A 27747-nucleotide genomic window follows, 5' to 3' on the forward strand; every position below is an offset into this window, starting at 1 on the left:
TGAGCTGCTCAGGAGGCTGAGGCAGGAGAATCGCTTGAAACTGGGAGGTGGAAGTTGCAGTGAGCCAAGATTATGCGATACAGTGAGACCCTGTCTTTACCAAAAAAAAAAAAGACTCACGTCTAAGTTTCCAGAGGCATCACGACAGTTAAAGGCAAGGGCTCTGGAACCAGAGAGCTGGGCTTTGATCCTGGCTCTGAACCCCTATCAGAAAAGTGACTTTGATTAAGTTATGTGATCTCTTCATGCCTCGGTTTCCCCACTGGTAAAATGGGGATAATTTTAGAGATACATGGTGAAAACATTTATAGGTGAATTGCTGTGAGGTCTGGGCTTTGCTTCAAAAAAATCCCAATTTTTGGGGAGTGGGGGAAGGGGTTGTTGGGAGCATGGATGAAACAAGATTGGCCATGAGTTGATCATTGTTGAAGCTGGATTTTGTTTTGTTTTGAGACTGAGCCTCACTGTATCACCCAGGCTGGAGTGCAGTGGCGCACTCACTGCAACCTCTGCCTCCCGGGGTCAAGCGATTCTCATGGCTTGGCCTCTCGAGTAGCTGGTATTACAGGCACGTGCCACCGCACCCAGATTATTTGTGTATTTTTAGTAGAGATGGGGTTTCATCATGTTGGCCAGGCTGGTTTCAAACTCCTGACCTCAAGTAATCTACCTACCTTGGCCTCCCAAAGTGCTGGGATTATAGGCATGAGCCACTGCACCCGGCCGGATATAGTCTTATATCTACTCTTGTGTATGTTTGATATCATCCACAAATAAAACAGTTATTTCAAATAAAAAGTAAAAAGTGAAGGACATGAATAGACAATTCTCAAAAGAAGATATACAAATGGCCAACAAACCTATGAAAAAAATGCTCAACGTCACTAATTATCAGGGAAATGCAAATTAAAAACACGATGAGATACCACTTTACTCCTGCAAGAATGATCATAATTAAAAAATCAAAACATATAGATGTTGGCCGTGGATGTGGTGAAAAGGGAACTTTTACATGGCTGACGGGAATATAAACTAGTACAATCACTATGGAAAATACTATAGAGATTCCTTAAAGAACTAAAAGTAGAACTATCATTTGATCCAGCAATCCCACTACTGGGTATCCACCCAGAGGAAAATAAGTCTTTGTATGAAAAAGACAGTTGCATGCACATGTTTATAGCAGCACAATTTGCAGTTGCAAAAATATGGAACAAACCTAAATGCTCATTAACCCGCGAGTGGGTAAAGAAAATGTAGTACAGGTGCAGTGGCTCATTCATGCCTGTAATCCCAGCACTTAGCAAGGCCGAGGCAGGTGGATCATGAGGTCAAGAGATCGAGACCATCCTGGCCAACATGGTGAAATCCCGTCTCTACTAAAAATACAAAAATTAGCTGGGCGTGGTGGCGCACACCTGTAGGCTGAGGGAGGAGAATCACTTGAACACGGGAGGTGGAGGTTGCAGTGAGCCGAGATCGCGCCACTGCACTCCAGCCTGGTGGCAGAGTGAGACTCCAACTAAAAAAAAAAAAAAAACAGTAGTATGTATTCACCAAGGAATACTACTCAGGCACAAAAAGGAACAAATTAATGACATTTGCAGCAACCTGGATGGAGTTGGAGACCATTATTCTAAGTGAAGTAAGTCAGAAATGGAAAACCAAATATCCTATGTTCTCACTTATAAGTGGGAGCTAAGCTATGAGGATGTAAAGGCATAAGAATGATATGGACTTCGGGGAGTCAGAAGGGAAGGGTGGGAGGGGGGTGAGGGATAAAAGACTACACATTGGGTATAGTGTAAACTGCTCGGGTGACGGGTGCACCAAAATCTCAGAAATCGCCACTGAAGAAATTATCCATGTAACCAAAACCACGTGTTTCCCAAAAAAATATTGAAACGAAAAAGAAAAAAAGGGTGAAAAGTGGAAGGGGTGCCAATTATAACTTACCTGCCTTAGCAGGTTGTTAAGCGGAGGGATTAAATAAGTTAATTTAAATTAAATGGGCCGGGAGTGGTGGCTTATACCTGTAATCCCAGCACTTTGGGAGGCCAAGACAGGTAGATCACGGGGTCAGGAGTTCAAGACCAGCCTGGCCAACATGGTGAAAATGCAAAAAATTAGTAATTTGTATTTTGTAAAAATACAAAAAATTAGCCAGGCGTGGTGGCAGCCGCCTGTAATCCCAGCTACTCAGGAGGCTGAGGCAGGAGAATCGCTTGAACCCGGGAGGCGGAGGTTACAGTGAGCCAAGATTGCACCACTGCACTCCAGCCTGGAAGACAGAGTGGGACTCCATCTCAAAAAGAAAAAAAAAAAAAGCTAAATCCTTTTTTTTTTTTTTTTTTACAGAACTCAGGGTCTATTTATTAGGAAGGAGATATCAGTGCTTTATCAAAGATGAAGGGGTCACAGAGGGACAATGGGACAAAGGCCCTCAGCTGGGACATTTTTTAAAAATATGGAACAATTTGCGTGTCATCCTTGCACAGGGGCCATGCTAATCTTCTCTGTATCGTTCCAATTTTAGTATATGTGCTGCCGAAGCGAGCACAAAAAAGCTAAATCTAAGTAAAGCACTTAGAACAGTGGCTGGCCTGTAGTAAATGCTGTGTTAGTGTGTTAGTTGCTGTTCTTCCAGGTCAGAAGAGGCACAGGCAAGTTACCACCAGGTGGCGCTCAGAGTCTTCGGAGGCATCACAACAGCCACGAATTTGAATCCTGCTCTGCCACTGCCTAGTTGAGACCTTTTACTACCTGACTAGCTGAGACATTTACGACATTTACTGGCTCTAGGACTCATTTTTTTCATTTCATTACTTTTTTTTTCTTTTTTTTTTTTTTTGAGACGGAATCTCGCTCTGTTGCCCAGGCTGGAGTGCAGTGGTACAATCTTGGGTCACCTCAACCTCTGCCTCCAGGGTCCAAGCAGTTCTCCTGCCTCAGCCTCCCAGGTAGCTGGGATTACAGGCGCCTGCCACCACACCCGTATTTTTAGTAGAGATGGGGTTTCACCATGTCGGCCAGGCTGGTCTTGAACTCTTGACCTCCTGTGATCCACCTACCTCAGCCTCCCAAAGTGCTAGGATTACAAGCGTGAGCCACCATGCCAGGCAGAAAGCTGGTTTTCTTGAGAGGTGATGAAGACTTGAGGCTACATCAATCATACCTGAGTTAGAATTCCAGTTCCAGCACCTACAATCTGTATTTCTTTTGATATATGTAAATGACTTCACCAGTCTGCCCTTCAGTTTCCTCCTTTAGAAAATGAGTATTTTAACAAAACCTATCTATTTTAACAAAACCTATCTCTGTATAACATAAAGTAATCATGATGGCTACACCATGAGGATTCAATGTGATACTGTAGGAAATCCTTTAACGCAAGGCTTGGCACAAAAAGCAACTCCTATCAACCTTAAAATATTAAGACTAATATTAAACTAACACTTGAGGGCTTGTTATGTGTCAGGGACATAACACCATGAATTCTCATAGTAACATCAGGAGACAGATAATACTGTCATGATCCCCATATTGTGGAAGAGGGAACTGAGGCTCAAGGAGATGTTACTTGTGGAAAGTCACACATTTGGGATTTAAAATAAGGCAGCCTGTCTCCAGAACCCATATTACTCACCATTATGCTAGACTGGACTCCCTCACCCTCATAACTCATGTTGTGTGCCCAAAATTCAAGTTTCTTCTGGGCCTGAGGTCTTTGAACAGTCAGAGGTCTTCCATCCCTTCCATCTTCTGTGCTGGAGTGGATGACTCAAGAAGTAGAAAACCAGCCAGGTGCGGTGGCTCATGCCTGTAATCCCAGAACTTTGGGAGGCCGAGGTGGGTGGATCACCTGAGGTCAGGAGTTCAAGACCAGCCTGGCCAACATGGCGAAACCCCATTTCTACTAAAAATGCAAAAATTAGCTGGGTGTGGTGGTGCGCACCTGTAATCCCAGCTACTCGGAAGGCTGAGGCAGGAGAATTACTTGTATTGGGGAGGTGGAGGTTGCAGTGAGCCGAGATTATGCCACTGCACTCCAGCCTGGGTGACAGAGTGAGAGTCCATCTCAAAAAAAAAAAAAAAGAAAAGGAAATAAAAGAGAAAAGGGAGCCAGACTCAGTGGCTCATGCCTGTAATCCCAGTACTTTGGGAGGCCGAGGCAGGTGGATCACCTGAGGTCAGGAGTTCGAGACCAGCCTGACCAACATGGAGAAACCCCGTCTCTACTAAAAATACAACCTTAGCCAGGTGTGGTGGTGAATGCCTGTAATCCCAGCTACTTGGGAGGCTGAGACGAGAATTGCTTGAACCCGGGAGGTGGAGGTTGCAGTGAGCTGAGATTGTGCCATTGCACTCCAGCCTGGGCAACAAGAGTGAAACTCCATCTCGAAAAAAAAAAAAAAAAAAGGGGGAAAAAAAAGCCGTACAAAACCTTCTGCTCTTTGACCATGAAGATCACGGTAATACTGTAGGGTAGTGATGCTCTGCTGAGAGCATGCCTCAGAACTGCCTGCAGGCCTTGTTGAAACACAGGTTTTGGGTTTCTGATTTAGCAGGTCTGGGGTGGGGTTTAAGAATTTGAGTTTTTAACAAGTTTCAGACGGCTGGGTATATGGTGCATGCCTATAGTCCTGGCTACTTGGGAGGTTAAGGCAGTAGGATTGCTTGGGCACAGGAGGTGGAGGCTGCAGTGAGCTGATATCACACGACTGCATTGCAGCCTGGGTGACAGAGCAAGACCCTGTCTGTCTAAAAAAAAAAAAGTTCCAAGGTGATGCTGATGCTGCAGGTCTGGAGGCTGCACTTGGAGAACCACTGAACTATAGCAGAGCAACGAGTTTGAAGGAATCTGGGTCCATGATTGACCACAAGGAGGGGAGCCAGCTTGCCGTGCTGGACTGTCTACTTCAAGAGGGACACAAAATAGAGAAAGAAACTTGTATTTTATTTGAGTGACTGCATTTTGGGATCTGTTGGTTACAACAACCTGGCCTTTACCTTAATTAATATAGACATTTTTCAGGCTGTTTTCCTGTAGATGCCCTGATAGATATCCTCGTTCCCACCAGCCATCAGTGACTTAGCCGGCATCTGTCAGCAGGTCCAGTTCTGTGGATTCCCCTCAGGGTACAGAGCTTCCCTCCCTCCCTCCTTCCCTCCTTTCCTTTCCTTCCTTCTTTCCTTCCTCCCTCCCTCCTTTCCTTTCCTTTCCTTTCCTTTCCTTTCCTTTCCTTTCCTTTCCTTTCCTTTCCTTTCCTTTCCTTCCTTCCTTCCTTCCTTCCTCCCTCCCTCCCTCCCTCCCTCCTTTCCTTCCTTTCCCTTCCTTCCTTCCTTCCTTCCTTCCTTCCTTCCTTCCTTCCTTCCTTCCTTCCTTCCTTCTTTCCTTCCTTTTCCTTTCTCTTTTCTTTTCTTTGACAAGGTCTTGCTCTGTCACTCAGGCTGGAGTGCAGTGGTGCAATCACAGCTCACTGTAGCTTCAAACTCCTGGGCTCAATCGATCCTTCCTCCTTAGTCTCCTGAGTAGCTGGGGCTACAGGCTCATGCTACCACCCCCAGCTAATTTTCTTATTTTTTGTAGAGACGTGGTCTCGCTATGTTGCCCAGGCTGCGATTACAGGCATTAGCCACCGCACCCGGCTTTAGAGTGATTTTTCTACAGCACAAATTTGATTGTGACTTCCCCTACTTAAAATCTCCCATGGTTCCAAAGGCCCTAGGAAAAAGTCAAAACTCCTCGGTGGGACATTCAGAGATTTTTCTAAGAATCCAAAGGACCTCTCATGGTCCATGTCCCCAAATTTCCCCCGATGGACCCTCTGGGCTAAGCTTTTTCTCTTGTTACTCTAGCCAAACACAACACAGTTCCAAGCCTCCTGCCCTTTCCTCTTGCTATTCCTCCTCCCTGAGGTGACTTTCATGGCTCAGGCTGTGGCCAGGATCAGTGTGGAGTCAGTAGCGTGGATGGGTGGTCCCGGTCCAGTGCTCACTGAGGGACCAGGATCTGGTCTCAGAATGTGACTAAGGTCTGGGGTCGCCGTTTAGGTGGAAGCAAGGCTTGGGGTTCAGGTTGTCCATTTTTCATCTTCTCAGAATATTTACTGACCTGTTATCAGCTGATATTTTGAGATATCCAAGCCCTGGCCCATTCTGGCACCAGATAGAGTCCAAGGGCTAGGCTAGGATGGCTCCTGGGTGTCATAGTCAAGGAAAGGTTAACTGTTGTATTAAAGAACCCAAAATCTCAGTGGAGTTCACAGTCACGGGGCTCCATATCAGATCTGAGTATCTGAGTCCGCTGCCCACCCCTGGAGCCCCAGGATCCCCTCCCTGCTCAGCTATCCCTGTGCCTCCCCCCTCCATCCCAGTGCTGCATTTGGTTTATTAGAAGGGTGGGGAGCAGTACACGTATTTGACCAACTCTTATGTGCCAGGTCTAGGACACACATGTCCTCACCGAGCCTTCAAAACAACCCTGTGGGTGGGGCATGGTGGCTCACACTTGTAATCCCAGCACTTTGGGAGGCCGAGGCAGGCAGATCACGTGAGGTCAGGAGTTCCAGACCAGCCTGGCCAACATGGTGAAACCCCATCTCTACTAAAAATACAAAAATTAGCCAGGCGTGGTGGCATGCACCTGTAATCCCAGCTACTCGGGAGGCTGAGGCAGGAGAATCGCTGGAACCCGGGAGGTGGAAGTTGCAGTGAGCCGAGATGGCTCCATTGCATTCCAGCCTGGGTGACAGAGTGAGACTCTGTCTCAAAGAAAGTTCAGAAAAACTCCTCAGGAGATTAAGGGCCCATGCCTGCTTTGTCCACAGAGTTTATGTCCTTCTCAAGAAGGGTGTGAGAGAGATACACAGAGAAATGTCTACAGATACAGGGCTGTTTTTTTTCTTGCTCTGTTGCCCAGGCTGGAGTGCAATGGCCTGATCTCAGCTCACTGCAACCTCCATCTCCCAAGCTCAAGCGATTCTCCTGCCTCAGCCTCCTGAGTAGCTGGGATTACAGGCACGCACCACCATGCCCAGCTAATTTTTGTATTTTTAGTAGAGACAGGGTTTCACCATGTTGGCCAGGCTGGTCTCAAATGCCTGACTTTGTGATCCGCTCGCCTCAGCCTTCCAAAGTGCTGAGATTACAGGCATGAGCCGCCGTGCTTGGCTCAGATACAGGGCTCTGATGCAAGAGCTCTACTTCTTCCCCATTGCCATCCCAGTTCCCTCGGCCACAGTTTGCTGTGGATCTTGCATGAGGTCTTTCCTTCTCTGGTCCACACTTCTTTCATCTTCAAGTGTCAGGGTAGGTGAGGTGGTCCCTTTTGCTGCTCCGAGGTGGACTTTGGAGATAGACAACAGTCTTGGATTCAAGCCACACCTTGGGCATTCTACTTGCTGGTGACTTTGGGAAAATGGCTTAGCATCTCTGAGCCTCGGTTTCTTCATCTGTGAAATGGGGGCCAAGCTGTACAATGCCCGTCAAATATTTAGGTAGTTCCGGCTCGCAGCAGGCTCTGTAATGAGAGCTTTTTTTTTTTGCTTGAGATGGAGTCTCACTCTGTTGCCCAGGTTGGAGTGCAGTGGCACAATCCCGGCTCACTGCAACCCCCACATCCTGGGTTCAAGCGATTCTTGTGCCTCAGCCTCCCCAGTAGCTGGGATTACAGGCACATGCCACAACACCTGGCTAATTTTTGTATTTTTAGTAGAGACAGGGTTTCACCATGTTGGCCAGGCTGGTCTCGAACACCTGGCCTCAAGTGATCTGCCTGCCTCGGCTTCCCAAAGTGCTGGGGTTACAGGCGTGAGCTCTGTGCCCGGCCCAAATCTGTCACATTCTAACCCTGGAGACCCCAGAGACCATTCTCCCTCTGAGCTGTTCCTTATTTAGAGAATGGGGATCTCTGACTTGGAAGGCAATGGGAGGGTTAAATAAGGTCATGAATGTAAATTGCACAATGCAATGCTCAGACCTAGATGGGCTCTGTAAATGTTCACAGTTATTATTCTATGAGTCTATGATCCCACAGCGCTAAAAGTCTCTATTTTTAAGTTTCAAAAAATTCATTGTAAGGTTCCTGGATTCAGTCTGTAATGGGGATGCCTCTTGTAGTTTCCACCTTTCCAGGGACAGGGACTATTCTGGATGACATCCCCACGGACAGGGATGCTGTGGCCCCCCACATGCATGCCTGGAGCAGTTGGCAAGACCACAGCAGCCCCCAGCCCCGTGCGTGTTTGGAAATTTTTCATCTAAGGCCAGGGGTGATGGCTCATGCCTGTAATCCCAGCATTTTGGGAGGCCAAGGTGGGCGGATCACTTGAGGTCAGGAGTTTGAGACCAGCCTAGCCAAGATGGTGAAACCCCATCTCTACTAAGAAAATTTCCATCTGTTCCATCGTTCCAGGTTCATGCTCAACACATTTCTCTCCCCGACTGGCCATATGTAACCCATCCCTGAGTCATTGATTTTGCCTCCTAAATGTCTTTGGAACATGTCCGTTTCTCTACATCTCCATCATTGTTATACTTTGAATTTTGTGCTCCCAAAAGATATTGAAATCTTAAACCCCAGGACCTGTGAATGTGATCTTATTTGGAGAAAGGGTCTTTGCAGATGATCAAGCTAAGATGAGGTCATTAGCTTGGTTTAAATACACTATGACTGTCTTTTTGTTTGTCTAAGAGTTGGAGTCTTGGTGGTGTAGTGGCTCACGCCTGTAATCCCAGCACTTTGGGAGGCCGAGGCGGGTGGATTGCTTGAGGTCAGGAGTTCAAGACCAGCCTGGCCAACATGGTGAAACCCCATCTCTACTAAAATACAAAAATTAGCCAGGTGTGGTGGTGCGCACCTCTAATCCCAGCTACCAGGAAGGCTGAGGCAGGAAAATTGCTTCAGCTCAGGAGGCAGAGGTTGCAGTGAGCCAAGACTGTGCCACTGCACTTCTGCCTGGGCAACAGAGCAAGACTCTGTCTCAAAAAAAAAAAAAAAAAAAAGAGTTGGAGTGTTTTTCTGTCCCAGGCTGGAGTGCAGTGGTGTCATCATAGCTCACTGCAGTCTTGAACTCTTGGGCTCAAACGATCCTCCCACCTCAGCCTCCCAAATAGCTTGGACTACAGGGTGCACCATCATGTCCAGCTAATTATTTTATTTTATATTTTTGTAGAGGTGGCTCTTGCTATGCTGCCCAGTCTGGTCTCGAACTCCTGACCTCAAGCCACCCTCCTGCCTCTGCCTCTCAAGTAGCCAGGACTATAGGCATGTGCCATCATGTCTGGCTAATTACAAGAATTTGGTAGAGACGGGGGTCTCACTTTGTTGCCCAGCCTCAATATGACTGTCTCTATAAAAGAAGGGAAATTTGGACACAGAGATACCCAGGAAGGCCACGTAAAGATGAAAGCAGAGATGGGGTAATGCACCTACAAGCCAAGAAACACCAAAGATGGGCAGCAAACTACCAGAAACTAGGAGAAAAGTGTGGAAGAGATCCTGCCTCACAGCCCTCAGGAACCAACCCTGCAGACACCTAGACCTTGGGCTCCCAGCCTCCACAACTGTGAGCCAACACATTTCTGTAGAAGCCACCTAGTCTGTGGCGGGGCTTTGTTACAGCATCCCCAGCAGACTGATATGACTTCTATAGTGCAGATGCCTTGCTGGGTTTCCTGTATGGTTTCCCAGCTGGTCTATGTGTCCCCCTCCTCACAGCAGCCACAGGCCTCTCATTAAATGCAAGTCTGATCATGTCCATCATCTCTTCTCTTGGGATAAAAGTCCAAAGGATATACAGGTCACTGTTGGGTCAACTTTTGTGTCCAGTTCTCAGGTATTTTCACGACTCATGACCTTGGTGCATCCAGCCCACTGCTCATGTGCCCTTCTCTCGCCTGACTGCCCTGCTAAAGCAGCGACCTACCCTCTCTCTCCTCTCATCCAGTTTTACTTTTCTTCATAGCACTTAATACTACCCAGCATGATTTTTTTTTGTTTCTTGCTTTTTGCTTTTTCGAGACAGCGTCTCATTCTGTCACCCAGGCTGGTGTGCAGTGGTGTGATCTCAGCTCACTGCAGCCTCTGCCTCAAGCGATCCTCCCACTTCAGCTTCCCAAGTAGCTGAGATCACAGTTGTGCACCACCAACCTGGCTCACTTTAAAATTTTTTTTTGTAGAGATTGGGTCTCGCTGTATTGCCAAGGCTGTTTTTGAACTCCTGGGCTCGAGCAATCCTCCCACTTCAGCCTCCCAAAGAGCTGGGATTACAGGCGTGAGCCACCGAGCCCAACCCAGCACGATGTCATGTGTTTGTTTACTTATGGTGCTAGAACGCCAGCCCTAAGAAGGCAAGAAATGGATATCAATGTTTGTGGAATAAATGATGCAATGGATGGGTGAGCTCTGAATGTCAATCTGTGAAGACCCTTTGTATTAGTCCACTAGAGCTGCATAACAAACTATCATAGACCGAGTGGCTTCAACAAAAGTTGATTGTTTCACAGCTCTGAAGGCTTGAAGTCCAACATCAGGCATGCACCCACCACACCCGGCTAATTTTTTTTTTTGTATTTTTAGTAGACATGAAGTTTTGCCATGTTGGTCAGGCTGGTCCTGAACTCCTGGCCTCAAGTGATCCACCTGCCTAGGCCTCCCAAATTGCTGGAATCACAGGTGTGAGCCAACACGCCTCGCCTTCAACTATTACTTTGAGATTGTTCAAGTGCCACTCATTTAGGTCCAGGGCAGATATTTCAGTTTCTGGGCATCAGATATGGAGTCCCTTGAGGTCACTTCAGCTATGCCTCTGCCTCCTGCTCTGCTCATCAGAGAGAAATACCTCCCCAGGCTCCTGTGCAATCTCTCTTTATCACAGTTCCTCTCTTTTCAGTAGCTGCTTCTTCACTTTTTTTTTTCTCAAGATGGAATGTCACTCTTGTCGCCCAGTCTGGAGTGCAATGGTGTGATCTTGCACTGCAACCTCCACCTCCCGGGTTCAAAAGATTCTCCTGCCTCACCCTCCTGAGTAGGTGGGATTATAGGCACACGCCACCATGCCTGGCTAATTTTTTTTGTATTTTTAGTAGAGATGGGGTTTCACTATGTTGGGCAGGCTGGTCTCAAACTCCTGACCTAGCGATCTGCCCGCCTCAGCCTTCCAAAGTGCTGGGATTACAGGTGTGAGCCACTGCGCCCAGCCGAGGGCTCTTTACTATGCTTTTTTTCTTCCTTTTTAAGAGAGAACATGGGGTTAATTTACTAATCCAACAAAGAGCATAACCCATCTCCTCTTGTGAGGATGGGGTTTTATCATTCACACAGATAATTAAAGCTTGACATACCTAGTCTTCATCTGAGCCAAACTTAGGCCAAAAGGCCGAAGGCTGACGAATGGGCTCTTTGGGCCAGATAAGAGAGCAATACTTTATCATCTTTTGCTTTTCCTTGTCCCTGGTTTGAGGGTTATCCCTTTAAACCTGCAACATTCTCCCCAATGGATTCTCTGGGAGAATGTCAGAATCTTCCCTCTTTCATTTGCTCCTTGTCCCTAGAATTCCTGTTTCCCATTTTCAGTTAGTTTCTATGTCTGAGCTTTTCCCTGTTAATTCAGCCCCTGCTTACTGGAGGTTTCTCGCACACCCTGAGACCTCTGAAAATGCCCAAACACCAAGGCAGTACTTATAGTCCCATTTTTCTACCTTGTCTCATGCACGAGGTTGCCTGGTTGCCGCAGTACCTGCTTTTCTACCTGTGCCACTTCTGTTGTCTTCGAAATAACAGTTTCAGGTTTGCCTATGGCTTCTGTGGGGAGCCAGGACACTCGGACAGAGCGGGCCACATAAATCAAGTGGGAGTCATCTTGCCTCTTGGCCAGAGTCTCACTCCACGCAAGCAGAGTTCCCCGTATGGCCACGAGCTTGTGAGAAACAAACTCACCTGTCCAGACCCAAAGAATGGACTCAGAAACCCGGAGATCAGCGAAAATGAGACTTTTAATGATGGTCTTGCAAGATGGGGTGTCTGATGAGCAGGCACACCCAGTACAGATTCAACAAGCAATTTATCCCTTAATGCGCAGGTCCCTCCCCCGGTTCCTCATAGGTTGAGTACTGTGCGGTCACAATCTTCCTGGACATCGCCTGTTGATTGTTGGGTAGGGGCTTTAGGTGTTTTTTGTTGTTGTTGTTTTATTTATTTATTTTATTATTTGTTTCCAAACAATGCTTGAGAGCAGGGATTGCTGTCCATTTTATTCACAGCTGAGTCAATATTTGTTGAGTGAGTGAATGAATAAAACTGAAATGTGGCTCATGATACTTACTCCACAGGCTTGTTGTGAAACTTAAATAACATGGTCCATGAAGGGCTGCTGATCCAGGAAGCACTCAGTACATGCATGTTGAGATTGTTATTCACATAGAATTCTAAATAGTCTTGACTCTATGACTGGAAAGGCAGCATAATGGAGTGATGCAGGATATCATTAGGTATTGGCTTTCCCTATTTACCAGCTGGCAACATCCATGCCTCGGTTTCTTCATCTGTAAAATGGAGACATTAGCTCCTACTTCTTCTTTTCTTCTTCTTCTTCTTCTCCTTCCTCCTCCTCCTCTTGTTCTTCTTCTTCTTCTTCTTCTTCTTCTTCTTCTTCTTCTTCTTCTTCTTCTTCTTCTTCTTCTTCTTCTTCTTCTTCTTCTTCCTCTTCTTCTTCGTCTTTGTCTTCTTCTTCTTCTTCTTTATTTTGAGACGGAGTCTCGCTGTGGTGCCCAGGCTGGAGTGCAGTGGCATAGTCTTGGCTCACTGCAACCTCCACCTCCTGGATTCAAGCAATTCTCCTGCCTCAACCTCCTGAGTAGCTGGGACTACAGGTGCATGCCACCACGCCCGGCTAATTTTTGTATTTTTAGTAGAGATGGGATTTTGCCATGTTGGCCAGGCTGGTCTCGAACTCCTCATCTCAGGTGATCTGCCCACCTCGGCCTCCCAAAGTTCTGGGATTACAGGCGTGAGCCACTGCGCCCGGCCAGCTCCTATCTCTTAAAGTTGTGTGGAGGACTCACATCAGGGAAATACAAGTTAAAAATCACAATGAAGGCCAGGCGCGGTGGCTCATGCCTGTAACCCCAGCATGTTTCATACTCCTATGAAGAAATACCAAGACTGGGTAATTTATAAAGAAAAAGAGGTTTAATGGACTCCCAGTTCCACAGGGCTGGGGAGGCTTCACAATCATGGTGGAAGGTGAAGGAGGAGCAAAGGCATATCTTACCTGGTGGCAGGCAAGAGAGCGCGTGCAGGGGAACTGCCCTTTATAAAACCACCAGATCTTGTGAGACTTATTCACTATCATGAGAACAGCATGGGAAAGACCCACCCCCGTGAATCAATCACCTCCCACCAGGTCCCTCACACGACACATGGGGATTATGGGAGCTACGATTCTAGATGAGATTTGTGTGGGGACACAGCCAAACCATATCTCAGCACTTGGGTAGGCCAAACAGGGAGGAATGCCTGAGCCAAGGAGCTTGTGACTAGCCTGGGCAACATAGTAAGTCCCCATCTCTAAAAAAAAAAATTTCCAGGTGTACACCTATAGTCCCAGTTGCTGGGGAGGCTGAGGCAGGAGGATTGCTTGAGCCCAGGCAGTTGAGCCTACAGTGAGCGGTGATCGTGCCACTGCATTCCAGCCTGGGTGACAAAGAGACCCTGTTTCAAAAATAAAATAAAACCACAATGAGATACTACCCTATCCCAGCCAGAATGGCCATTATTAAAAAATCAAAAAATAATAGATGTTGGTGTGGATGTGGTGAAAAGGGAATGCTTGTACACTGCTGGTGCGAATGTAAATTGGTGAAACGTCTATGGAAAACAGTGTGTGGATTTCTTAAAGAACTAAAAGTAGATATACCATTTGATCCAGCAATCCCACTACTAGGTATCTACCCACAGGAAAAGAAGTAGTTATATCAAAAGGACACCGGCATGTATATGTTTATCACAGCACAATTCACAATTGCAAAGATATGGAACCAACCTGTGGATTTTAATCTACTCAGCCCATCAGCCCTGAGTGGATTAAAACATGGTATATATCATACACCATGGAATACTACTCAGTCATAAAAGAAGGAATAATGTCTTTGCAGCAACTTGGATGGAGCTGGAGGCCATTATTTTAAATGAAGTCACTCAGGAATGGAAAACCAAGTACTGTATGTTCTTTATTATAAGTGGGACCTAAGCTATGAGGATGCAAAGGCATACAGATGGGTACGATGGACATTGGAGACTCAGAAGGGGGAAGGCGGGATGGGAGCAAAGGATAAAAAAACTATATACTGGGTACAATGTACACTACTCGGATGACAGGTGCACTGAAACCTCAGACTCCACCATTATACAGTTCCTCCATGTAACCAAAAACCACTCATACCCCCAAAGCTACTGAAATTAAATAAGTAAGTAAATACATAAAAAGTTGCCCAAAAAAGTTGTGGAAGGGTTAAATGAGTTAGCAACGGTAAAATGTTTACAACATTGCCTGGCACAGAGTGAGCAGTTAATAGAGGCCAGTTGTTTTTGTTGCTTGAAGAATTCACAATTCTTTTATTTATCGATCTTGGCTCACTGCAACCTCTGCCTCGGGGTTCAAGCGATTCTCGTGCCTCAGCCTCCCCAGTAGCTGGGATTGCAGGTGCCCACCACCATGCCTGGCTAAGTTTTGTATTTTTAGTAGAGATGGGATTTTTGCCATGTTGTCCAGGCTGGTCTCGAACTGCTGACCTCAAGTGATCTGCCTGCCTCAGCCTCCCAAAGTGTTGGGATTACAGGTTTGAACCACCGCACCAGGCCGAAATTCACAATTCTAACATTCAACCTATTTATGACGTTATTTACTCTTTGAAGCTGTACCATTTTTGGGGGGAGATAATAACCGGGCTATAAGATCAAAGTGCATTAAAACTAGAGCTATGTAATTTATTGTTCACACCAGGATTGTTTTGAGAGTCGAAGAGGTGCTGTTAATGATTAAGCCAGGACAGGTGGTGTCAGCTGGACTGAATCCTGAAGATCCAGATTCGAAGGCCCATCCTTGCTATAAACTCACCACTCCACAGGGAGGCAGCAGAGAGCAAACCCTGCCGCTGATGTTATGAAACAGGGTTCTGTGAATTACCCACTGCGCAAGCTCTCTTTGCATCACCGATCTTACTCAAGGACTGAGTTGGGCGGGAGCCAGGTGAAAGCTGGCAATCCTCTCCCCTACATTCTGGGCTCAGAGCCTAGAGCATGGGTGGGAACCCACGCCTGTCACCCTGCTCCTGTGGGGACTGAAGGACATAACCTTTGGGGCTCCTCTCCTGCCCACACCTGCCTCACAGGCTGCCTGGGCACAGACAGGCCTGCAGCTAGAGAAATCCTTTTAAAACATAAATCAGAGCAAGTCCCTTCTCTGCTCAGAATTCTTCCACAAGTTCTGTCTCTGTCATCTCTCCGTCCTCACTCCCAGGCAACGTATTTTCATACATTCTCTAATACTTCCGCCTTTCTTTATCTACAAGTGTTTTGGTAAACTCTTTTACCCCGGTGCCACCAGCCCAAATAGTTGTGGCTCCCCTGTGACATCTATCACCCATTCCCCCCAACAGACACAAATACCCTACTCAGACCAAACCAAAAAGGCACTCCCCTAAAAATTGTGTAACTAGTTGTGCATATGGGGGCCAGGGAAGGGCTCCTCTGAGAAGGTAACTTCTGAGCAAGTTCTGAAGGAGAGAAAGAAGTGAGCGGTGATGCAGTCTGAGTGAAGAGCATTCCAGGCCGAGGGAACAGCTGGTGCAAAGGTGCTGAGGTGGGAGAAACCCTGGAATCTGCAAGAATATGGAGGAAGCCAAGAGTGCTGGAGCGAGTTAGGAAGAGAGTGTAGGAGATGGGCTCAGAGAGGGGGTTTGCGGCCAGGCCAAATGCTTTTGGCTTTTACTCCAAGTGAGATGAGAGCCATGGGAGAGTTTTGAGTAGAGGGGGAATGTGACCTAACAGGTTTTATGAGATCATTTGGGCTTTGGCACTGGAAATAGACATCTGGTTGTAATAATCATCAAAATAGCTAAAATTTCTGAGTGTTTACTATGTACCATCAACTCCCTGGATCCTTTCAACCACATAGTGTAGGTAATATCATTATGCCCATTATATAGGAGACTGAGGCTCAGAGACATGGAGTCAATTGTCCAGAGTCACACAACATATAAGTGGAGGTGCTGGGATTTGGGGTGACTTTAGTCTCAGCTGTTGCATTATGGTACTGATGTAGTTTGAATATTTGTCACCGTCCAAATCTCATGTTGAATTGTAGTCTCCAGCGCTGGAGGTGGGACCTGGTGGGAGGTGTTTGGGTCGTGGGGGCGGATCTATCATGGCTTGGTTCTGTCCTCTTGATAGTGAGTTCCTGTAAGATCTGGTTGTTGTAAAGTGTGGCCCCTCCCTGCCACTCTCTCTCTTGCTCTGGCTCTCGCCATATGACCTGCCTGCTCTGCTCTGCCTCCTGCTGTGAGTAAATGCTCCCTAAGGCTTCCCCAGAAGCTGAGCTGATGGCTGCACCATGCTTGTATAGCCTGCAGAACCATAAGTCAATTAAACCTCTTTTCCCCATAAATTACCCAGTCTCAGGTATTTCTTTACAGCAAGACAAGAATGGCCTGGTATAGGTACTCTGTCCAGAAAACTGCAATCTCAGCCCTACTTGAGTTAAGGCTGGGCAAATCAGGATGAGGAAGTAATCCCTGCAGACTCTCACAAATCTGGGGAGAGGCAGGAGGAGTCCTGGGAGGTCCAGCTTTGATCCTTCATGAAGCGTTTCCCTCAGCTTCTCAGCTAGCTTGAGCGATTCCTGTTTCCTCAGCCCCTCGTTAGCTCCATCAGCCCATCTCTAGCTCCCTGGCCCGTCTCTAGCTCCCTGACAATCTCTACCTCCCTGGGCCAGTCTCTAGCCTCCTTGACATGTCTCCAGCTTCAGCAGCCCGCCTGCAGTCTCTAGCTCCCTTGGCCCATGTCTAGCTCCCTAGGCCTGTCTCTAGCTCCCTCCACCTCTCTCTGAATGTCTATGTCTCCCCCTGTGTCAATTACACATTCATCAAACACTTACAATGTGTCCTTCCCCTGGCATATTGAGTCTCATTTCCATCCTCGCAATGACTCTATAGGGTAGGTGTATTAGTTCATTCTCATGCTGCCAATGGACACATACTTGAGACTGGGTAATTTATAAAGAAAAAGAAGTTTAATGGACTCACCATTCCACATGGCTGGGGAGGCCTCACAATCATGGCAGAAGGCAAAGGAGGAGCAAAGACACATCTTACATGGCAGCAGGCAAGAGACAGAGTGTGTGCCGGGAAAACTGCCCTTTGTAAAACCATCAGATCTCATGAGACTTATTCACTATCACGAAACAGCATGGGAAAATTCACCCCCATGATTCAATTACTTCTCACTGGGTCCCTCCCACGACATATGGGGATTATGGGAACTATATTTCAAAATGAGATTTGGGTGGGGGCACAGCCAAACCATATCATTCCACCCCGACGCCTCCCAAATCTCATGTCCTTACATTTCAAAATAAATCATGCCTTCCCAACAGTCCCCCAAGAACTTCACTCATTTCAGCATTAACTCAGAAGTCCACAGTTCAAAGTCTCATCCGAGATGAGGCAAGTTCCTTCTGACTATAAACCTGTAAAATTAACAGCAAGTTAATTATTTCCTAGATACAATGTGGGTACAGCCACTGGGTAAATACACCCATTCCAAAAGGAGAAATTGGCCAAAACGAAGGGGCTATAGGCCCAATGCAAGTCCAAAATCCAGCAGGGCAGTCAAATCTTAAAGCTCCAAAATGACCTCCTTTGACACCATGTCTCACATGCAGGTCACGCTGTTGCAAGAGGTGGGTTCCCATGACCTCAGGCAGCCCTGCCCCTGTGGCTTGCAGAGTACAGTCCCGCTCCTGGCTGCCCTCATGGGCTGGCATTGAGTGTCTGCGGCTTTTCCAGGTGCACAGTGCAAGTTGTTGGATCTACCATTCTGGGGTCTGGAGGACGGTGACCCTCTTCTCACAGCTCCACTAAGCACTGCCCCAGCGGGGGCTCTGTGTGGGGGCTCCAGCCCCACATTTCCTTTCTGCACTGCTCTAGCAAAGGTTCTCCATGAGGGCTCTGCCCCTGCAGCAGACCTCTGCCTGGACATCCTGGTGTTTCCATACATCCTCTGAAATCTAGGTGGAGGTTTCCAAACCTCAGTTCTTGTCTCCTGTGCACCACAGGCCCAACACCACATGGAAGTTTTAAAGGCTTGGGGCTTGCACCCTCTGAAGCAAAGGCCTGAGCTGTACCTTGGCCACCTTTAGTCAAGGCTGGAGTGGCTGGGAGGCAGGGCATCAAGTCCCAAGGCTGCACACAGCAGGGGAGCCCTGGAGACCTTTTCCCCATTATCCTGGAGCACATTCTTCTGGTTACTTATGCAAATTTCTGCAGCTGGCTTGAATTTCTCCCCAGGAATTGGGTTTTTTTGTTTGTTTGTTTTTTGTTTTTTTTTGAGACGGAGTCTCGCTCTGTCGCCCAGGCTGGCGTGCAGTGGCGCAATCTCGGCTCACTGCAAGCTCTGCCTCCCGGGTTCACGCCATTCTCCTGCCTCAGCCTCTCCGAGTAGCTGGGACTACAGGCGCCTGCCACCACGCCCGGCTAATTTTTTTTTTGTATTTTTAGTAGAGACGGGGTTTCACCGTGGTCTCGATCTCCTGACCTCGTGATCTGCCCGCCTCGGCCTCCCAAAGTGCTGGGATTACAAGCGTGAGCCACCGCGCCTGGCTGGAATTGGGGTTTTCTAGTGTATCTTCAGGCTGCAAATTTTCCAAACTTTTATTCTCTGCTTCCTCTTGAATGCTTTGCTGCTTAGAAATTTCTTCTGCCAGATACCCTAAATCATTTCTTTCAAGTTCAAAGTTCCACTGATCTTTTGGGCAGGAGCAATATGCCACCAGTCTCTTTGCATAGCAATGGTGACCTTTAGTGCAGTTCCAAAGTTCCCCTTCTCCATCTGAAACCACTTCAGCCTGGATGTTATTGTCCATATCACTATCAGCATTTTGGTCAAAGCCATTCAACAAATCTCTAGGAAGTTTCAAATTGTCCCACATTTTCCTGTTTTCCTGTGAGTCTTCCAAACTGTTCCAACCTCTGCCTGTTACTCAGTTCCAAAGTAGCTTCCACATTTTCGGGTATCTTTACAGCAGTGTCCCACTCCCAGTACCAATTTAGTGTATTAGTCCATTCTCATGCTGCTAATGAAGACATACTTGAGGCTGGGTAATTTATAGAGTAAAAGAGGTTTAATGGACTCATAGTTCCACATGGCTGGAGAGGCCTCACAATCACGGTGGATGGCGAAGAAGTAGCAAAGGCACATCTTATATGGCAGCAGGCAAGAGGGAGCGTGTGCAGAGAAACTGCCCTTTCTAAAACCATCAGATCTCATGAGACTTATTCACTATCACAAGAACAGCATGGGAAAACCCACTCCCATGATTCAATCAACCCCCACTGTGTCCCTCCCATAACATGGGATTATGGTAACTACAGTTCTAGATGAGATTTGGGTGGAGACACAACCAAACAATATCACTAGGTATCCATATTTTCCAGATACAGAAACTTTAGGTTCCAAGCTGAGCTTGCACTTGCCTAAGCATCTTTAGCACAACAAATGAATGACGAAGCTGGGATTTGAACTCAGGTTGTGTTACTCACAATATCACTAGGTGTCCATATTTTCCAGATAAGGAAACTTTAGGCTCCAAGCTGAGCTTGCACTTGCCCAAGAATCTTTAGCACAACAAATGAATGACGAAGCTGGGATTCGAACTCAGGTTTGTCTGACTCAAGTTAGTCATTGATTTTGACTTCCCAGAGTGTGCCCCTCAGAGCCTTGGACCTGAGAGATAGTGATGAGAGCTGTGATGGAAAAGAAAAAGCTGGGAAGCCAAATAGTCTGGATAGCTGCTATCAGCCCCCTCCCCTCTTGACGTTATTTTAAAAGCACATTAATATTCTAAAGGCTCTGAGAAGTCCTGCAGGTGAGAAATTGGTTTCCTGTCATTTAACCCAGTTTCTCCCTTGCTGTTTACCTGTGGAATCCCCTTTCTCCAGAACTTATTCTCTTCCTCTGCCCGTCACGCTCTCTCTCTCTCTCTCTGCCTCTTACTCTCTACTATCTCTCTCTGTCTCCACATTCTGCTGAGAGAGGCATCACGGGGTAGTGATTAAAACAGCAGGCTGTAGAACCAAACTCTGTGTTTGACAACTGATTCTACCTTTAGCCTGCTGTGTGACCTTGGGAGAGGTCTCAACCCCTCTGTGTTTCACTTTCTCCATCTATAAAATGGGGATGACAACAATTTCTACCTCAAAGGGTGACAACTAAGTGAATTACTCTATTGAAAGCACTTCATGCCTCCCTGTCAGTGCTCCGCAGGGCTAGAATGAGGACCCAGAGCACCCGGATTAGGCCATACTTGTGTTGCTATAAAGACTGTGCCAGATTGCACACCACAGCAGGAGCCAGGTCCTGGGGTCAGGAAAGTCCATGGTGGCATCTTTCCTAGGTCAGGAAAGTGCGAGTTGTACTTTGCTGGTCCTCTCCACCTGGGTCGGGGAAGTATGGGGTGCAGCTGCTCCTGGCAGCTTTGACTTTCAGCCTCAGATAATGCATTGCCTGTGTCTCATTCCTGTGCACGTGTGCTGACTCGGCCACCTCCATTCCCTGAATCAGCATCTTCAGTGGTGGCAAGTGGTTTAACTTTGCAAGCAAGATGTGGATTCCCCATTTTAAATGCGAAAGAAAGCACCAGGCAGACAGAGCAGATGTGGACACATTTATTCACATGTTGGGTGATTATTCACATGTTGGGACTGACCCCTGCCAGAGGCAGGGAGGGGACTGGCTCACAGAGGTGATGGAGACAGACCCAAGCCTAGGGGACATCAATCAAACTGGACCCAGTCTCTGTGCTTCTGGACCTCAGAGTCTAGAGAAACAGAGACACAGAAGGGAATAGAAGAGTGTGGGGAAGAGGCAGGGGGCAGGGGGGAGAAATGGGGGCTAAGCAGAGAGGTCCACAGGATCAGAAAAAGGCACAGACAGCAAAAGACAGGGAGGGAACTGACCAGCTAGTCAGAGACATATGAATGCAAGAGAGACAGGCCTCTCAGTGGACCATGTCTTGATATCCCCAGGTCACAATCTCCCTGTCTTTCTCCATCTGTTCTATCCCTGCCTCTGGGTCTCATCAATTTTGTCTGTCTCATCCCCTCTCTGTTTCTGTCCTCGTGTTTGTGTCTAATGCTGTCACAGAAAAAGGGAGAAAGACATTGAACATCTATAGGCCACACGAAGACAGGGACCAGGATAGACACACACACCCATACACACACACACACAGACACACAACTATAAACATGACAAGCACATGCAGACACACACAGGATCACACACTACCACCACTACTCAAATATAAACACACCCTCACATATAAAACCATACAAACATATACAAGCACACACCAAATCATTCACAAGAATGAACACCAACACAAATACAAACACACATCCTTTTTTTCTTTTGAGATGGAGTCTCCCTCTTGTTGCCTAGATTGGAGTGCAATGGCATGATCTCAGCTCACTGCAACCTCCGCCTCCTGGGTTCAAGGGATTCTCCTGCCTCGGCCTCCTGAGTAGCTGGGATTACAGGCACCCACCACCACACCCAGCTAATTTTTGTATTTTTTGGCAGAGACATGGTTTCACCATGTTGGCCAGGCTGGTCTCGAACTCATGACCTCAAGTTATCCGCCCGCCTCAGCCTCCCAAAGTGCTTAGATTACAGGTGTGAGCCATTGCGCCTGGCCTGAATATTCTTATACAAGGTGTTTTGTAATCTGTGCATTCAGTTATTTTTGGTATTGTTGGGCCATAGGATAAGGTATATTTTAGCCTTAGTGGGTACTGCCAAACAGCTCTTCCAAGTGGTTTATCAATTTACATTTCCCTGAGACGTATATGAGAATATCAGACCTTCTCTTGACCCCATGTCATCCTTCAATTCCCGCTCCATTCTCTGATCCTCTTTATTCTTCATTTTTCTTAACCTTTTTATTATCAACTTTTTTTTTTTTTGAGACGGAGTCTAGCTCTTGTTGCCCAGGCTGGAGTGCAATGGCATGATCTCGGCTCACTGCAACCTTGGCCTCCTGGGTTCAAGCAATTACCCTGCCTCAGCCTCCTGTAGCTGGGATTACAGGCATGCACCATCATGCCTTGCTAATTTTGAATTTTTTTTTTTTTTTTTTTTTTTTTAGACAGAGTTTCCCTCTTGTTGCCCAGGCTGGAGTGCAATGGCATGATCTTGGCTCACCACAACCTCTGCTTCCTGGGTTCAAGGAAGTCTCCTGCCTCAGCCTCCTGAGTAGCTGGGATTACAGGCATGCACCACCACATCCTGCTAATTTTTGTATTTTTAGTAGAGATGGGGTTTCTCCATGTTGGCCAGGCTGGTCTCCAACTCCTGGCCTCAAGTGATCCACCCACCTGGGCAGCTGATGGGAATGGGGATTTGTTTCATAGCAAGGAAGGAACTGAGTTAAAGGCATCTGTCCAGGTGTTTAGGTATTTCAGTGGGGTTGGATGGAAACTTATATGTAAGTTTTCACGTGAGTTAGGTGTCAGGGCCACGGTCTAGTAATTTAGGTGAGAAGAACTGAGGCACAAATCCAGGTTTGAGGTATGCAAACGAGGCTGGATTGGAGCACACATCAGGTGTTCAGATATTCAAGTGAAGTTGAGTTGGAAGACACCTGTCCAGGTGTTTAGCTCTTCAGGTGGGGCTGGTATGAGGTGAGTGGCACCTGTCTAGGTATTTAGGCATTCAAGTGGGCTTGGTTGGAGACAGCTGTCCAGATACTTCCTGGGTCTGGATTGGGGGCTTTTGTATGGGTGTTCAGGTATTAAAGTGGGGCTGGTGAAGATGTTGAAGTGGAGGGGATACCTGTTCAGGTGTTTACCTATCCAAGTGGGATGCATTGGGAGCACCTCTGTAAGGTGTGTGATTGGAAAGGGTTGGGGAACACTTATTTGGGTGTCAGGGAATAATCTGTCTAGATATTTATGTGTTTAGGGTGTTGGTTAGGGCAGCTGTCCATGTTTTCAGGTATTTAAATGGGTCAAGTAGAGGGCGCTTGGCCAGATATTCCAGTGGGCTTATCTGGGACATTTGTGTAGATGTGAAATGATTATGATGAGCTGGATTTTGCAGCACCAGCTGTTAGGTATGCAGGAGGCGGGTTGACGCAGTCACTTGTCCAAGTGTTAAAATATTCAGAAGAACTGGGTAGGGAGCATCTGTCAGAAATTACGGTAAGTTGGGGATGGGAACACGTGCCCAGATGAGAGAGCTGAGCTGAGGGTATGCATCCTGCCGTCAGGCTCTGTTTTGGGGAGCATCTGTTGAGCTATCCAGGTGTCCTTGGAGACTGGGTATTGGGCATCCCTCCTGGGTTCTGGTGCAACTGTCCAGTTGTCCAATATTGGGGGCTGATTTTGAGGGGACACTGTCTGGAGGGAGGTGGGAGTTTGGGCCACCTGTCTCCAGGTAGGAGAGCAGTTGGCAGGTTGTGGTAGGGGCATCACGGGCCGGGCTGCAGCCGGTTACCTGCCCCGTGGAGGTTGCTGTGAACTGGAAGCTTCCCAGCATCATGCCCAACAGTGACAGGAACTCTTTGTCCTCATAGTCAAAGCGGTCCCCAAAGACAATGGAGCTGATGACATTGGAGACGGTGCGGCTCAGGAAGAAGGTGGGATCGACATTGGCGCCTGCAGGTGTGGCGGGAGAAGGGGGTTGGGAAGAGAGTCAACTCAGAGGTCTGAGGAGAGTCAGAATTCCAGGAGGCAGGGCCCTGTTGAGCCAAATCCCAGCGCCAGACTCCAGGGCTGGAAGTGCGGGCGCCTTTCCCCACCTAGTCCCCATCCCCAGGCAGAAAGCGCGGGTCCCCGCCCCCGCACTCGGGGTCCCCTACTCACCGTGCGTGCCCCGGAGGGCCTGGATGAGGAAGCCCGCCTCCTCCTGGATGCGTTCCTCGATGCCGCGCTTGCCCACGCCGAAGTCCCGCAGGGTGGCGATGGAAAAGCGCCGGAGCTGCTTGGCGCGCTCCCGGTTGCTGAACACCACGCCTGGGGAGGTGAACGCCGGGGTGGAGAGAGGCCAGGGGGCGGCGGGGGCAGGGGCAGACCAGCTCCAAGGGGCTCCCCAAGGGTGGAGCAGAGAGGGAGTGGGATGGGAGAGAGATGGATTCAGCGCGAGGGCCCAGGAGAGCTGCAAACTCAGTCAGAGAAACACGAGAGCACGAGAGAGAGAGAGAGAGAGAGAGAGGAAGAGAGGAGAGGAGAGAGAGAGAGAGACCGGGTAGAAAGAATAAGAGAATCAGAAGAGAAGCAGAAAGGCCAGACAGAGAGATGCACAGAGAAACAGAGGGATACCGGGATACTCCAAGGAGGAAGGGAAGGAAGTGGGGAGAGAAAGAGAGAGAGTGATGGAGGAAGAGGATGGAGGGAGGGGCAGTGAGATATGGGGAGATCTGGGAGGAGGAAATAAAAATGGTGAAAGATTCTTAAGCTGAGCTGGAGAAAAGAGAAAAATACTGAGATAGAAACAGAGAGGGTCTGGAAGGAAGACAGACGGTTACCAGGAGATGGAGGCTGGAGATGTGGAAGTAGGAATACCCTGAAATCCTAAGACAGAGGAAGAAATGGGAGAGGGAAGCGGAGAGAGGAGAAACACGGAGAAGCACAGAAGCTGAGAGCGACAAAAAGACAAATGAAGACAGAGGACCAGGGCTGGAAAACAGAAACCCAGGATGTCCTTAGAGATGGAGAGAGAGGGGAAAGAGGAGACTCCAGTGAGAGAGAACAAGGAGACGGGGCAGAGAGAGGCAGGGAGGAATCAGGACAGGGACGCTGGAGACAGGTGAGGGACGCACATAGAAAGGCCACAATGAAGGGAGATGGGGAGAGAAGGCCAGACAGGGGGCTCTGCCATAGCCTCCAGTGGGCAGGAGAGTCAGGGAGAAGGCTGGGGACACAGACCATCGCGTCCACCTGGCCACCGTCCCCCTCTTGGGCACCCCCTCACCATAGCCTTTGAAGAGCCAGTCGAAGGTGGCCTGCTCCCCTCGCCCGCTGAACTCCTCAGCCTGGTCCACCAGAGCCTCCTTGACAGCATCATGTCAGCACAGCACCACGACCCCGCTGGGGCCCCAGGTGAATGGTGAACACGGGGCCATAGCGCTCACTGATCTGATGGAGGCGGATGGGAGTGGTTAGAGGGAGCAGCCTCCACTCTGAATGGGCCCAGCACGGAGATGTCAGGCACTGGGATGCTTCACCCCCAGGTTCTCACAGTCAGGGAGCTGGACATCCCAAGATCCTGTCTTTCCTGCTAGGACCCTGATGCTGAAACTCCAAAACTCCCTTTCCTAAGACTCTGGTCCACACTGGTCAATCCCGTGCCACAAAGCCCCAGCCAACTGGGCAGCCCTCACCCCGTGCCACCCATCTCCCTGCCTTGGGACACCTTCATGAGGGAGTTATACATCTGCTCTGTGTTCAGCTGCAGGTAGTTTCCAATGAAGGGCAATGGGGTGGGTCCCGGAGGCAGCTTCCCCCTGCTCTTCCTCTGCTGCCAGACAGACATCAAGACCATCACAGTCAGGCAGGCTGGCAAGGTCACCAGGAGCAGCCCTGAGGCCAGCATGGTGGCAGTGGGATGATAGATGGTGATGGCTGGGGTGGTTTGCCTTTATACTGCCTGAAAAAGCGGGATGGACTTTGGTTGATTATATAATCACCTCGTTTCACCTCCCAACTACACCCCAACCCTGAATCCCGCATAGCTTAGGACACAGCCAGCAAGGGAGGAGGAGGGGGACCCCAGGGAAGCTGAACAGGGAGGGGAACTCCAGACTAAATCTGATACTTCAGGAGGGTTGCTGCAGGGCTGTGGATTTAGGATTGGGCAACAGATAAACTGTGAAACTGAGGAGTTTGGAATATTTGCGCAGGGGAACACCTGGGCTTTGGATTTGGGATCTGGGAGTGAGAATGCACCCCAATGTTGTGGATCTGGAGGTTCCAGGGGAGAGGAATCCAAAGGTCTGGGTTTTATTAGTGTGAGACAGAAGTGTGGCTGTGCATGTGGGGGTCTTCTGGTGAGGAGCATGCAGGGTTAAGCGTCTCAGGAGGGGGGATTCCAGGCATGTGGACTTGAAAGTCTTGGGGCTAGGAAGACCCAGGGCTGTGGGTGTGGAGTTTCTGGGAGGAGGAGTGTGTAGCAAGCCCAGCAGGTCCTCCCAGAAAGCCCAGCAGCCTGGCACTGGGCCCAGGGGCTGACTTGATTTTGCTTTTGCCCAGAGCTGTCTCTTGATGCCCAGAATCCTCATTGGAACCTCAGAGTGAGGCCAGGATGGGTGCCATGGAACCTCCACTGCCCATCTGTGGTTGGGAAAGGGGTGGAAGACCAGAGCCATATTTCAGGGGAACTTTCCCCACACCTGGAGAAGAGTACCTTGTGTTATCAGTTGGCAGAGGGATTGGCTAGATCTGGAGAAATAGTAATAACAACCCCCAAATGGTGGAAAAATCTCAAGTGTCCCAAGGGTTGTAATTTACAAAGAACTCCACTGGTTTCCAACCCAGATTCTTAGGGAAACCCACTAGATTGATTGTATCATCCATATTAATATTATGATTGTTATTTATGTTTATCATTTTATATAAAGGTCTATGGAGGACAGAAAACAGACAGTGGGCAGGGGACATGTGTGAGTGGCCCTGAACTCCCATCTCTCCTGCTCTGCGTCCTTAGTTCCATTTTCTGGATTTGGTTTTCCTGCCAGTGGAAAGGGAGTGTTTAGGAAGAGAAGATCATATTTGAGGGTGAGTTAAGTCTCCTTTAAGGGCGATTCCTGCTTTGTCAGGGGCTACTACTATCAGCAGGCAGAGGAAACAATAGCCGAAGAGATTGGGGTAAACTCCAGTGTTAGGCACAGAGGCAGATCCTGGGGTGGGTGTGAGTGGAGAAGGGATGAGTAGCCCCCCTGTCCTTCCCTCAGGGACATTCTTCCTTAGTAAACAGGACAGTTACCCTTTGGTGAGCACGGTCGTATATGGGAAGATTAAGTCTAGGTGTGTATGATCTGGTGGAATCTTTGTAACAGAGGTTGGTTCATCGTGATCATCCTCATTTTGAAGATGAGCAGATCTCAACTCCATAAATCCTCTTGAGTGAGGTCACACAGGGAGTAAGTGAGGGAGCTGGGATATGAACTCTTTCCCTGTGCCCCTTCATTGACTGGCCTAGATCATCCTGGGAGTCAAATGGGGGCCAGGCTTAGCAGGAGGTGAGTGCTGGGACTGGCATCAGCAGTGGACACGCTGATGACATTGGCAGGTTCTGATATCAGCATCAGGTGTGTCCAGGGAGGGAGAGGCATCGTGTTGGCTTTGGGACTGCCCCCAGGTGTATGCTAGGATGGGAAACAAGTTGGCACTGAACTTGACACCAGGAGAATATTGAAGTCATGTTTGGTGCCAAGAGGGCTCTGTGTGTTGTCTCAGGTGTCATTGAGGGCA

The 27747-nt window shown here is 48.3% G+C and overlaps 1 protein-coding gene and 1 pseudogene across 1 annotated transcript; both read right to left on the bottom strand.

Moving 5' to 3' along the window:
- Window positions 1–2461: 2461 nt before the first annotated feature.
- LOC129467192 (uncharacterized) lies at window positions 2462–2560 on the bottom strand (annotated as a pseudogene).
- Window positions 2561–23237: 20677 nt separating this feature from the next.
- Window positions 23238–25870, bottom strand: LOC129466963 (cytochrome P450 2A13-like). The gene is made up of 5 exons (XM_063619951.1): window positions 25691–25870; window positions 25224–25325; window positions 24841–24913; window positions 24142–24291; window positions 23238–23934 (listed from the first exon to the last, which is right to left on the bottom strand). Exons 1-5 carry the CDS (start codon window positions 25868–25870, stop codon window positions 23543–23545), a joined length of 897 nt encoding a protein of 298 aa, XP_063476021.1. The 3' UTR covers window positions 23238–23542.
- Window positions 25871–27747: the final 1877 nt, after the last annotated feature.

Source organism: Symphalangus syndactylus, chromosome 17 (assembly GCF_028878055.3).
Source record: "Symphalangus syndactylus isolate Jambi chromosome 17, NHGRI_mSymSyn1-v2.1_pri, whole genome shotgun sequence".
In the NCBI taxonomy this organism is placed as follows: domain Eukaryota; kingdom Metazoa; phylum Chordata; class Mammalia; order Primates; family Hylobatidae; genus Symphalangus; species Symphalangus syndactylus.